This window comes from Mustela erminea, chromosome 6 (assembly GCF_009829155.1).
Source record: "Mustela erminea isolate mMusErm1 chromosome 6, mMusErm1.Pri, whole genome shotgun sequence".
In the NCBI taxonomy this organism is placed as follows: Eukaryota; Metazoa; Chordata; class Mammalia; order Carnivora; family Mustelidae; genus Mustela; species Mustela erminea.
The window spans coordinates 23861492-23874296 of record NC_045619.1 but is presented as its reverse complement, the minus strand read 5'-3'; the positions used below and the strand labels follow the sequence as shown (position 1 = coordinate 23874296).

The 12805-nt window shown below is 36.2% G+C and overlaps 1 protein-coding gene across 3 annotated transcripts in view; it reads left to right on the top strand.

Moving 5' to 3' along the window:
• Positions 1 to 12805, top strand: part of CFAP54 (cilia and flagella associated protein 54) — a 325575-nt gene that overhangs the window by 252821 nt on the left and 59949 nt on the right. For all 3 annotated transcript variants that reach the window (XM_032346701.1, XM_032346702.1, XM_032346700.1), the window contains 2 exons: positions 1832 to 1930; positions 2459 to 2600. In XM_032346701.1, the coding sequence (XP_032202592.1) occupies positions 1832 to 1930; positions 2459 to 2600 (241 nt within the window). The remainder of the gene's footprint in view (positions 1 to 1831; positions 1931 to 2458; positions 2601 to 12805) is intronic.

The window sequence follows — 12805 nt, the reverse complement described above, 5'->3', positions numbered from 1 at the left end:
TCTTGTTTGTTTGCACAAGCTAGAATCTCATATGCAGTGTTAAACACCTTCTCCATCTTAAAAAAAATACCCTTTATGTTCTTCTGTCTACATTTTTCCATTCTGAACTCAAGCCCAACCTTCTTAATAAGGCCCCCTCTCAATTCAAAGTGAGCTTTCTTTTTTAAATGTCTGTGTCACTAATTGTTCTTACATTATAATTATTTAATATTATTATGTATCCTTCATTTAATGTCTGTTAGTCTTGTTTCCAGAATTTAAGTAAATTTCCCAAACTTACATAGCCAGTAAGCTGGCAAGGGTTACTAAGTGGTTTCATTCTGGCTAATGACTAGGGTCTTCCTATCTTGGACAGGGCTGTGTTGTGCAAGTTCTCCAGACTTCTCTGGGTTTCATCTACCTCCAACCAATCTTAGCACTTGATCTAGGCCAGGCCACATTTGCACATTGTATTCCCTGCTCTGGCATCAGCATTATTTATTGACTTTCTTTTTCCTGGGGAGTCTTGTAGCTAGAAGTAAAAGAAGGGTATCTTTTGTTATTGTTAGTGTTATTCTGCAGTCTTGTTGAAGATCAAAGAATTGGCCAAAATATGAACATCAAAAAATTAGAACCAAGCAGTCTAATTGAGTAGTTTTATCCAGATTAGTTAAATCTTAAGAACTGACTGTTAATTCTTATTTTAGTTATCTTTAAAAATGTAAAATAGGCAAGTACTATGTTACTAGTGGAGTTTCTTTCTGTTATCTTTTGTAGCATTGATTTTTTTTTTTTAATGTTTCCTGGTGGTGGGTATTGCATGGAGCACTGGGTGTGATGCATAAGGAATGAATCTTGGAACACTGAAAAAAAAAATCCATGTAAAAAGCTCAGTGAAGTGCATGTTACAAAGTGCTAATTCAGTGACACTGATTAGTCACTCATATTATCATTATTGATTTGTATTGATAATCAATAAATATATGTTAACTGAAAAAAAAACTGAACACACACAAAACTGAACACACACACAGTAAAAATTATCTCCATTCATTGTTGCTCTTGCTATTCTGTGGAACTTTAAAATTACATTGTCCCTTTAACACTTCCCCAGTTAAAAGGATGACAGCAAATACCTATCAAAAATCTTTACATAATGTTCTTATTTCTGAAATCCTTACACATGATATATTCAACTTATAAATCCTCCGTTGAAATGGCAAATATCATTTTAAGTAAGTACTTTCCTTAAAATGCCATTTGTGTTTATTTTATTGTTACTCAAATAAGGCAAGCTCATCATAAAAAATTAAAAAGATCGTAAAGATAATCACCTTTAAAACCCCGGGTAATGGGGTGCCTGGGTGGCTCAGTGGGTTAAAGCCTCTGCCTTCGACTCGGGTCATGATCCCAGGGTCCTGGGATCGAGCCCCATGTCGGGCTCTCTGCTCAGTGGGGAGCCTGCTTCCCTTCCTCTCTCTGTCTGCCTCTCTGTCTACTTGTAATTGCTGTCTGTCAAATAAATAAATAAATTCTTAAAAAAAAAAAACCCAGGGTAACCACTGTTAATAATTTTCTTTGCTTGTATGTACAGGGAATATATGCGTGTACTTGTCTTTTTAAAAATGGGATCATACTTTGCATACTATTTTATAACCTCCACTTTCATTTCTCCCATACACTTTCAACATCTTTTCATGTAGATACATATACATTATTGTTTTTTAATATTATTATTCTTAATGGCTACATAGTGTTCCACTGAAGTGTCATTTTCAGAGGATGAGAAAATTTATCATGAAACTTCATGATATATTTATCTTTATCATAGTACATGTGCTATATTTTTAAGGCTTCTACCAGAAGGCATAGTTCTATTGAGGAACCAATGGTGAATAAATTTGAAATATACAGTTCACTGGCCTGGATTGTGATAAGAGCTGCTGCCCAGGTTGGTGTGATTTTTATTTGATCTTTCTCTTTACTGTTCAGACTGTATCCTCTACCTGCCAGCTGTTAGGGCAGCACCATGTATCTCTATGAGAGAAAGGAAAATTCACATTCCTTTGGATTTATGTTGATGATATTTTTAGGAAGATTAGAAATGCTCCTTATATACATAATGTTTTTAATCTTTATTATCCAGGCCTGGCTTTGTTTGTTTCAGCTTTCCTTTAATGGACGTATTGGCAAATACATATGTGCACATTTTGACGTTTTGGCAAATATCTTTCATAGCTAGGGGAGAGAGCCTATTTAAAGTGGCTCATACATTAATTAAATTGTCAACAGTAATGATATTTTTGACAATGATGTATACTACGTGTTGGGGATCATGTGTTGTTTTCCAGATTATTTTTTCTTCCAATGTATATTGAATATTGTTTTATGAATTTACTTTTTCAGATTATTTACCTAATGGATAATCTGTGAATCATAAAGCTTACATTTATGGATTCTAATTATGCATTAATTTTAGGTCAGTGAAGCTGTGTTGGAAATGAATCTACTTATTGGAAAGAAGAATGCTAGAACTGATAAAGTTAGCCAAGGGGCATTACCAAACATCCCAGAATTTGCCACCGTGGATCTTCTGTCTTCATACACAGATTATTTGCTTGGTATGTTTGAAATGTCTAGGCATTTTATAAAAACCTGATATATTTAATGTTTAATCGAGTTGCAAAGTTTTAATTGTGGTGATTTGTTGGATTTTAGCCTAGAGAGGATAATGGTGTGAAGAACCTTAGGGAGAGGTTAAGGTTCTTAGGGCCTAGCTTCCAAAACAAAGGGGTGTCATTTCATTGTATGTATGTACAAGTTATTCAGTCAGCTCCAGCGTTTCAGATGCAGGGCTTGGTGACAAATGGTGTTCCCTTCTGTCTGCTTCTTTTTCAGTTCACATGTCAAATGAGGCCTTTGGAAAATATTTACTTGTGGGTCCTTTCCTGATCCTTTAAACTGTGTCCTTGCTCTTGTACTCTCATGTAGTTCTCTGTGCTTTTTCTTATATTTTAAATGTGTGCACGTGTGTGTATGGCTATGTACACAGGTGTACATATTTGAGCTCCTTCTCTCATTAAACTTTCGTCAGCTTCGTGAGGGAAGGGACTTTATTTTGTTTGCTGCCCTAACCACAGAAAATCATACATTACTTGCACATTACAAGCATTCTTATTGGTTAAGTGAATTAATGAATGAGAGGTTAGAATTTAAACTCGACCTCACGCTGCTTACTTTTTCTCATTTAGAACTCCTTTGTTAGTAAAATATAATCTAAACCTCTAAGTCAGATGAGCATAACATATTTAACATTCATTTATGTGTTTGTCCATTCATTCATTTGAAAAATGTTTATTGAGTACTCTTATGTACTGAACACTTGGATGGATTCTAAGAAGTAAGGTGCTAGAGTCTTGCTTCCAGACTGACATTTCATTAACAAGCATAATTAATTTTCCTTGGCACTAGGTGAAGCATTGAGCCAAAGAGAATGAAGAGTGGTCCTTGAACCTGGTGGGAGTGAGGGTTGTCTTTCTGAAGCCTCTGAGAACATATCTATAGGCATCAGCTTGACTCTGCTGAAGTGTTAAGTCAACTTTAGCCAAAGGGTTAGTGTCTGAAACCATCCCCTTCTTTGGCTTTCTTCCTTTCCAGCCTAAAAATGGAGCCAGAGATTAAACCATTAGATGGACTTTTTATGCCAAGTTGTCATTTTCTTATTTTATTGCTTTGATGCCCGGTGGGATTTTGCTTCATCAATTACATCTAAAATTCTGTATTAATCAGTTTTTACCAAAATTATGCCATATATCAAACAGCCCTAAAACTTAGTAGCTTAAAACAAGAATTCGTTCTTTGGCTTGTCTCATGTATTCAGCTTTAGTCTGTCAGTTGAGCTTGGGTGTAGTCCATGTACATTTATTATGAAGCCCCAACTGAAGAGGCAGTGGCTATTTGGGACATGCTCTTCTCATGCTGTACACCAGAGCAAAAGGGCCTAGCTAGATCATGGAAGCACACTCAAGGGCTCTCTCCACACCACATCCCATTGATCGTAACAAAACAGATGGCCAAGTCCAACATCAGTGAGGAACAGAAATCTACTCTATCCATAGAGGAGGAGAGGGGCAAGAATGTTTGCTGAACGATAATCCAGACTACCATACATGACAAATTCAATCTGTGGCTGGTAGCCACCTAAGAGGAATTCTGAGTCACTGCGTGGAAAGACAGGAAAAGGTGTTCCAGTGATCTGCTAATGTTGTCACCCAGGGGCACATGCCCTGAGGAACAGCATCCCCTCTCCAAATGATCTGAGTTGATCCAGGTGAGCAAATAGTCTTCATCTTAGCTATGCTTAATGCTACAGTGTCTGCTTTCTTTGCCTGCTTCGGTGGTTTTCATAGCATATTCTGATTTTCAGTTTCTATTTTATACCATAAGCACTCCTTTACTGTTTTACCAAAATACTAAATTGAAATGACCGAATTTTGGAGTCCAATCTATTTTGCATTTTGCTTTGCCTTAAGGATAATAGTTTTGCACTACAGTATTTTCCTAGCAGACTGATAATTAATTCATGTTGATTGTTTCCCTTATTTCAGTATTTGGGTTGGAAGGAGGTACTGAATTCCCTCCTGACTGCTACAAATACCCAGAGGGCAAGGAGGTTCATATTATAAGGAATTGCTAAAGGGCAACAGGAGCAAATGAAACTCGTTTGATTTTCCTTACATTAGCATAAATTAGCATGCAGGAGAAAACCTCCTCAGTAATCTCACCCGTACTAACATTGATCTATACATGAGGTGGTGATCGATAGTCATTGTTACTGTATGCAGAGCACTGTACCAGATATTTATGTCCTGAGGGAAGGAGTAGTCATGGAACACATCAACAAAGTGAGTCCTACCTTCCATGAGCCTCTAGTCATTGACAATCAGAACAGGCATACACCTTGAAATTATATAAATGTGTCTTTTAAGAGGACCATATTCATGGAGGCAGATTAAAGTGAAGCTAGACACAGGCAGGATGAGCATGTGAGTTAATTAGGAAGATTTTCTTCTGGAAGAAGTATACTGTAGTGCAGGTGTAAATAGATCAGAGACATGGGTTGCAGAGTGGAAAGAAAGCACATTTTCCCAACAGAGTATTGATAATCAGAGAAGCATGATGACAGAATAGACTAGTCATGTCTGTGTGCCAGAGAGCTACCGTATGATATCTGTAGGACAATAAGGGAATTGAGTTATTCAGCTGGTCAGATTTATTGAGGTTTCCTCTCCATTGTCTTGTGGAAATAGAGACCCTGAAATGATGGTACTGTCAGTATAGGAACATATTTAGGTTCAGTGCCAAAAAGATTTATTCACTGCCTACTTTGACCATACTTGTATTAAAATATACTTATCTTTTTGTCTTGATTTTCTTGGGGCTTTGGTAAAAAATTCAGCTAGGATAAAAATTGTTAAATTTTACAAGACACTTTGAATTAAAAGTAACATTTAAGATTAATGGTCCTGGATGCAGCCTCTCACAACTACATACACTTGGTATATAGAAAAACATAAATATGTCATGCTAAAAGCTAATGTTGGTGAACCTATTGTCAGAATATAAAAAGAGATCTGTAGAGCAGAACTAAGGATCACAACTGACCTTTAATATATGCTCTTCCACTTGAAAGAGAAAAACTTCCAGCCTAAAAAAAATCTGATTTATTCTTTCCTTACTGCCTTGCCCCTGGTTCAGGGACATGGGATCAATACCAACTAAAAACTGGGATGCTATTCCTCTACTACCATGTTGATTTCTTCTATTCCTCTAAGACACAACTATCCATAGGGGGAGAACTAGGGGAACACATCTGCAATCCCAAATTATTACACAACTTACAGATGGTAATGGAGATAAATCATTTATGCTAATAGCAGTGATGTGTGTGTGCGTGCGTGTGTGTGCACATGCTCTCTATAAGTTTAGAGAATAAGCAGTTGAGACAATTGGGGTATGATGACAACCATTCTCAGTGAAGCAGAGCTGTTCTGGTCCAACACCTGTAAGAATCTAGAAATTTCACTGAGAGTTCTTCACTTTGATCACTTAAATCTGAGAAGGAACAGTCTCATAACCAAGTGGAGCATACATTCTCCACCCTCTATTATCGGACACTAGGTGTGGAAATGTTCTTTATTCTAGACAGAGTCAACAATGAAAAATAAGAAGCAACAGATGCAATGGAATGCAGTCTTGCAGAGGAAGATTGACACTGCAGGGAAACAAAGGAAGTGTAACAAAATTGTTTGGAACTCTCAGCAAGGCCCAAACAATCAAAGACTGACATAACCATAGAAAGCCATAATGCAGCGAGTGCTAGATAATAGCGGGACCAGTGGTCTGGTGCTATGTGTTAGTGCTCTCTTATGTGATTTCATTTATTCTTTAGGAAATTCCATGAGAGTATCATTATGCACATATAGTAAATGAAGAAAGGTCCTCAGAGAGGTTATGTAACTAGGATGATTTTCTACTGCTGATACAAACCCTGATCTATCCCATTCTAAAAGCTGTGCCCTTGATTACTGTGTTGGGTATCATAGGAAAGTATTGTCAGAAAATCAAAGGACACAATTAATGCATCACCCTTTTGGATTGAGCTGACATGAAAGATGCTTTTGCCCTCCCAAATCCAAACAAGGTTGGGTAAAACAGAACCAAAATTGTTTTAACTTACAGCTGAGCATGAAATCAGGAAAAGAAAATCTTAAGTTACCAAAATAAAATGAGGGATCATAAGCAAGGGCTGAAGGTGAGGACCTCATTGAAGAGGGAACAGCTGGGGCAGGGACTTTGAATGCCTGGTCAAAGAGGGCACCTGGAAAGAGGGCCATTAGGTAGGGAAGGTCCGAACCCAGGTAATTACCTGGAGCTGAGGTGCAGAGTGGACTTGTCTATGAACTGAGGACTGGAAACATAATGCCCACTGGCTTGAGTAGATACAGAGAAACACGTCAAGTGCCCAATCAGGGCCAAAAATGAGCCACTTGGGAGAAGTCAGAACACCATGTGAGATGCTAAGGTTGATATTCTCACCACCTGAAAAATGAAGGGAAATTTAAATATTGGCCCAGAACCATGAAACTCATGCATCTCTGGCTGTGGCTGGAGGGAAACTTTTTCAATGGGATATACCTCCCATAAAAGTTCTGAAGATAAACATATAGTGCAGATTATACCTGGACAAATTCCAGCATTCCCTTTTGGGTTGTAAAGCCAAAATAATTGTAAGCACTCAATCAGAAAAATTAGCCTTTCTATAAGCAAAGAAAATTTGAACTGATATTAATTTTCTCCAGTGACGTTAAAGACCAGACAACGTTGGTCAAATACAAAAGAGGCTCCTTGTTTTCTTTTAACTTAGTTCAATTTTTTACATAGGTAATTTATTGTCAAGAAGCAAAACTCCCAAGGGGCATCTGGGTGGCTCAGTAGATTAAATGTCCAACTCTTGTTTTCAGCTTGGGCCAGGATCTCAGTCTCCTGGGATTGAACCTCATGTCAGACTCTATGCTCAATGCAGAATCTGCTTCAGATTCTCTCTCCCTCTCCCTTCCCTGCTCTCTCTCTCCTTTCTTTTTCAAATAAATAAATAAATAAAATCTTTTAAAAATAAAAATAAATAAATAAATGATTTTAAAAATTTATTTATAATTTAAAAAAAAATTCTGTTATAAAAGGGCATGGAGAGAAAGTCTCCATAGCTGAGTTCTCTGCAGAGGCGGTTGGCGTCATTGCATTCCTGTCCTATTCCTGCTATAAGACAACCACAATTTAGGGACTTAAAACGACACAAGATCTATATTTAGTTCGGGAGGTCAGAAGTCTGAAATAGGTCTCACTGGGCTAAAATAAAGGTGTGGGCAAGCTATATCCCTCTGGAGGCCTTAGGGGAGAATCTGTTTTGGCCGGAATGCTGGCTTATATGATAGTAGATTCACGAATATTGCCTTTTGTTTGTTTACATTGTCCTAGTACACATTTTCCCATTCTTTTGTTTTCAACCTTTCTAAATCATCTTATTTTAAATATGCCCCTTAAATAGAACACAGAGTTGGGTTTTCTTTGTTTGAGAACTTGATAGTATTTTTCTTTTGGGCAGTAGGGAATTTTAGCTAATTTAAATTAATTGACATGAAAGGTATGTTTGGCATTATTTTGTATCATTTTATAATAGGCATATAGTAAATTAAGAGTCAAAACAATAAAATGAGATAATTTCAGGGGAAAAATAAACTATTAGCTTATTTAGGAAAATTAATTACAGTAAAAAAGAATAAATGATAAGAGGAAGGAAGTCACTGATATTGAGAAATTGAGTTTTCTTTCTGTTTAACTTAAAGCAAATAAATTTTTAAAACTTTGTGAAATGTATAATTTTGGAGAAAAATATAATTTACTCAAATTTACTTCAAAATACATTATATAAAAAATTTGGCAAATCTATTATTATAGAAGAAACAAAGTTACATGAGAAATTAAAATTAAAGTTTATTAACTAATTTTGAAAGAACAGTAATAAATCCATTAGAAGTTAGCATGAGTGACACTAAAAATCTTTTTAATGTCTGGTTTAATAATAGAGCTGGACGCTCACACCCACTTCTGTAGTCAGCCTGCGACAACATAATGTTTTAGTCAAAATATGTGAAGAAAATCCAGCTTCACACAGATAGGTAGATAGAAAGTGGAGGACTGTTTAAAGAGCCTTTTCAGATGATTGTGAGTATTCTTTGGTACCAAACCAACACCAGGTATATGGTAGTTCCTTAGTTCCAGTGTAGACTATGAAACAGTATCATTGAACTTTTTGTACTGTTACATTATAATACGTCAGCCTTTCAGTCTCAGTGGATCTTTTACTCATACATGATTTTGTAATATCATGCATCAGATATTTGGAAAATCGTGACTCTCTGGGTTTTGCAGGACTTACAGATGTTTGTATAATTCACTGGACAATTTTTAAAAAACAAAAATTTTAAAATACCACCACCATTCTTCTTATCAGAAAGTATTGAGAAGCCCATGGTGGCATATACAAATTTTCCAAAATTCTAAATTATTTCTTAAAAATTTGAATTTTATCATTGGCAGTAAATATCTTCAGTTATTTTCCTTGAAGGTCCACTACTTTATGGAAGGTGTTTGCCGCACAACTAAGTATGGACAACACTTAGTCTGTCTTCTCAGTAGTTCTTTTATGTAAAAATGGTGTTCCATGGTGGGGTGGGGGATCAGTGCATTCCATTTGCAGTTTAATTACAGAAGTGCTTTTCCTTAAGACAGCCATTGTGTATTTCATTATGCAGCAGAAATATTTTTTTAATTTAAATTCAAGTCAGTTAACCTGTAGTAGTATTTGTATCATGAGTAGAATGTAGTGATTCATCACTTACATAAACACCCAGGTGCCCTCCTCAATGCCCACCACCCATTTAACCCATCCCTCCTCTTTCCTCTACCGCCCCTCCAGCAACCCTCAGTTTGTTCTCTATAGTTAAGAGTTTCTTTTGGTTTGCCTCCCTCTCTGTTTTTATCTTATTTTATTTTTCCTTCTTTCTTGAATTCTACATATGAATGAAATCATATGATTTTTATCATATGGTATGATTTACTTTCTCTGACTGACTTATTCCACTTAACATAATGTACTCTAGTTCCACCCAGGTTGCTGCAAATGGCAAGATTATATTCTTTTTGATGGCTGAGCGAAAACATTTTATGTGTTCTTCCCATTTCATCACACAAATTACGAAAAAAGATGTGTACTTGAGGGTCAGTAGTTAATAACTTTAATTTTTCTGCTTTTCAGGGACATTCTTAAGTGAAACTGTCATTTTTATTTATTTATATTTATTTTTTAATTTATTCATTTTACTATGAGTGCATTGCAGTGAAGAATGCAAGAAGTACTAGTACAGTTTGATGTCACTGCCTTCCTAGGGGAAGGCAGCACAGTTTTACTTATCATTCCCTTTGCACCATCAATGCACATGTCAACACACTAATTCCAGGATAAACCACTGAATTCAGAAAGATTATTCAACATTTTGCCTATTTCACTTGTCTTCTTGCTCATCATTCACAAACAAGGAGATCTTTCAGTAGTTGGTGCTGATATTATTAGACAAATCCAAGCAAAACTGAATGACCAACAATGTCCACAGATGTGAGCATTTGTAAGGCAAAAGTGCAACTCTGCAGATGTGTTACTGAGGCTTCATGTTTGCAGCTACATCTCGAATTCAACAAGTTATTTTGTTATTGGAAAATGCTACAATTTTGTTTACTGATTTTTCAACCAGTGCAAGTTATTGCAAACAGGACACTGAGGTCTTAGTCTTCAGGATATGTATTCAGCAATGTTAACTTATTAGTTTCTAGGCTTTTGTGTGCGTTTCTCCAGCCAACACAATATGATAACCTACTCTATATGATGCTTCACTGACTTTCTCATTTATAGTTTGAAAAGCTGTAAAAGAATTTATTTTTCTTTAAAGAGCTCATCACATACATGTTCAAAATGTGTATGTATTTCTTTTTCTTTAAACTTTGAGCATTTGGTGTTAAGATACCTCAACTGAACTGCCACCATAACTGTTTTAAAAATGTGCAACTCAGCATTGCCCTTTCTTTTTGAGATTTACATCTGAATATTATCCTCTGCCTCCTTTGTATCCTCTACCTGGGGACAACCACTTTGGACACAAAGCCATGCATCTTGTGGTTTGGGATTTTAGCTCATTCCTGGTTTATTGAAAATAGAATTTGCATTTTGTTATTTGTTTTTTGTGTTGCTTTGGGATGATTTCCAGGAGAAGACAACATGCCAATTCTATATGGACAACTTTGCCAATTCTATATGGACAACACAATAAAATAAAAAATATTTTATCATGTTGTAACATAAATATGGAAAAATCACACAAATCATGAAAATACAGTTTCATTCAATATCATAAAGGAAGTGCCCATATAACCATCATGGGTAAAAAATAAAATAAATCCAATACCCTACAAGTCTATATCATGCCCCCTTCCACTGCCAACCAACCCCCCTTTTTCCCCAGCCTTATTGAAATAGAATTGATGTATAACATTTTGTAAGTTTAAGGTGTAAAATGTAATGATTTATACATGTATACATTGCAGAATAATTACCACAATAAAATTAGTCAACACATCCTAACATCCCTACTTTCTGATTTCTAACACATGTATTAGTTTTGCCAGCTTTTGATTTTTGTGTAAGTGAAATTATAGTCTATATTCTTTTGTATCTGTCTTCTTTTGTTCAACACTATGTTTGTGTAGTTCATTCTTTGATGGACATAATAACAACTTATTAGCCATTCTACTGTTGATAAATATTTGGGGGTTATCAGGAATGATGGTTCTATGAATATACTTGTATATTAGTTTTTGTGCACAAACATACACATTTTTTAGAAGATTTTATTTATTTATTTGACAGAGATCACAAGTAGGTAGAGGCAGGTGGGGGGTGGGGAGCAGGCTCCCTGCTGAGCAGAGAGCCAGATGAGGGGCTCGATCCCAGTACCCTGGGGTTATGACCTGAGCTGAAGGCAGAGGCTTTAACCCACTGAGCCACCCAGGAGTGCCTTAAACATAAACATTTTTATGTATATACCAAGAGGTAGAATTGCTGAGTCATAGGTATATATATTTTCAACTTAGTACTATCAAGAAGTTCTCCAAAGGGGTTTGAATTTAAATTTTACCTTGATGACTAAAAAGGTAGGACACTATTATATATAGTATTGGCTTTTTTTTAATTTAAAGATATTTACTTATTTATTTGACAGAGAGCTACAGAGAGAGCACAAGTAGACAGAGCAGCAGGCAGAAGGAGAGGGAGAAACAGGCTCTGTACTGAGCAGGGAGCCTGTTGTGGGGCTCAATCCCAGGACCCTGGGATCATGACCTGTCGTGCAGGTGGCCACTTAACTGACTGAGCCACCCAGGTGCCCCAATATTGGCTTTTTTTAGTATTTTTTAGGAACTCCTTATTCAAGAATCATGACCAGTTTTCTTGGGAGTTTTCTGTCTTTTAGAAATAGGGAGAGATTCTTTCAGTATTCTGGATAGAACCATTTTTAGATTATAAGTATTGCAAATATCTTTTATCCCCTCTGTGCTTTGCCTTTACATTTTGCTAGTTGTACCTTTTCACTATACAAAGTTCATAATTTTAGAAATTCTTTTTCTATGAGATTTTCAAAACTGAAAACAGAAAGCATAAGCCACAAAAGAAAAGATTTATAAATTGGACAACATTAAAGAAGATGTGCTCCATATACACAATGGAATATTATGCCTCCATCAGAAAGGATGAATACCCAACTTTTGTATCAACATGGATGGGACTGGAGGGGATTATGCTAAGTGAAATTAGTCAAGCAGAGAAAGTCAATCATCATATGGCTTCACTTATTTGTGGAACATAAGGAATAGCACAGAGGTTATTAGGAAAAGGAAGGGGAAAATGAAAGGGGAGAATCAGAGGAGGGACTATGGACTCTGGGAAACAAACTGAGAGTGTTAAAAAAGGAGGGGAAGTGAGGGGGTGGGTGAGCCTGGTGATTGGTATTAAGGAGGGCATGGATTGCGTGGAGCACTGGGTGTTACATGCAAACAATGAATCATGGAACACTACATCAAAAACTAATGATGTACTGTATGGTTACTAACATAACAAAAAAAAGAAATATTTTTCTATGCAAAAGTCATAAAGATACCA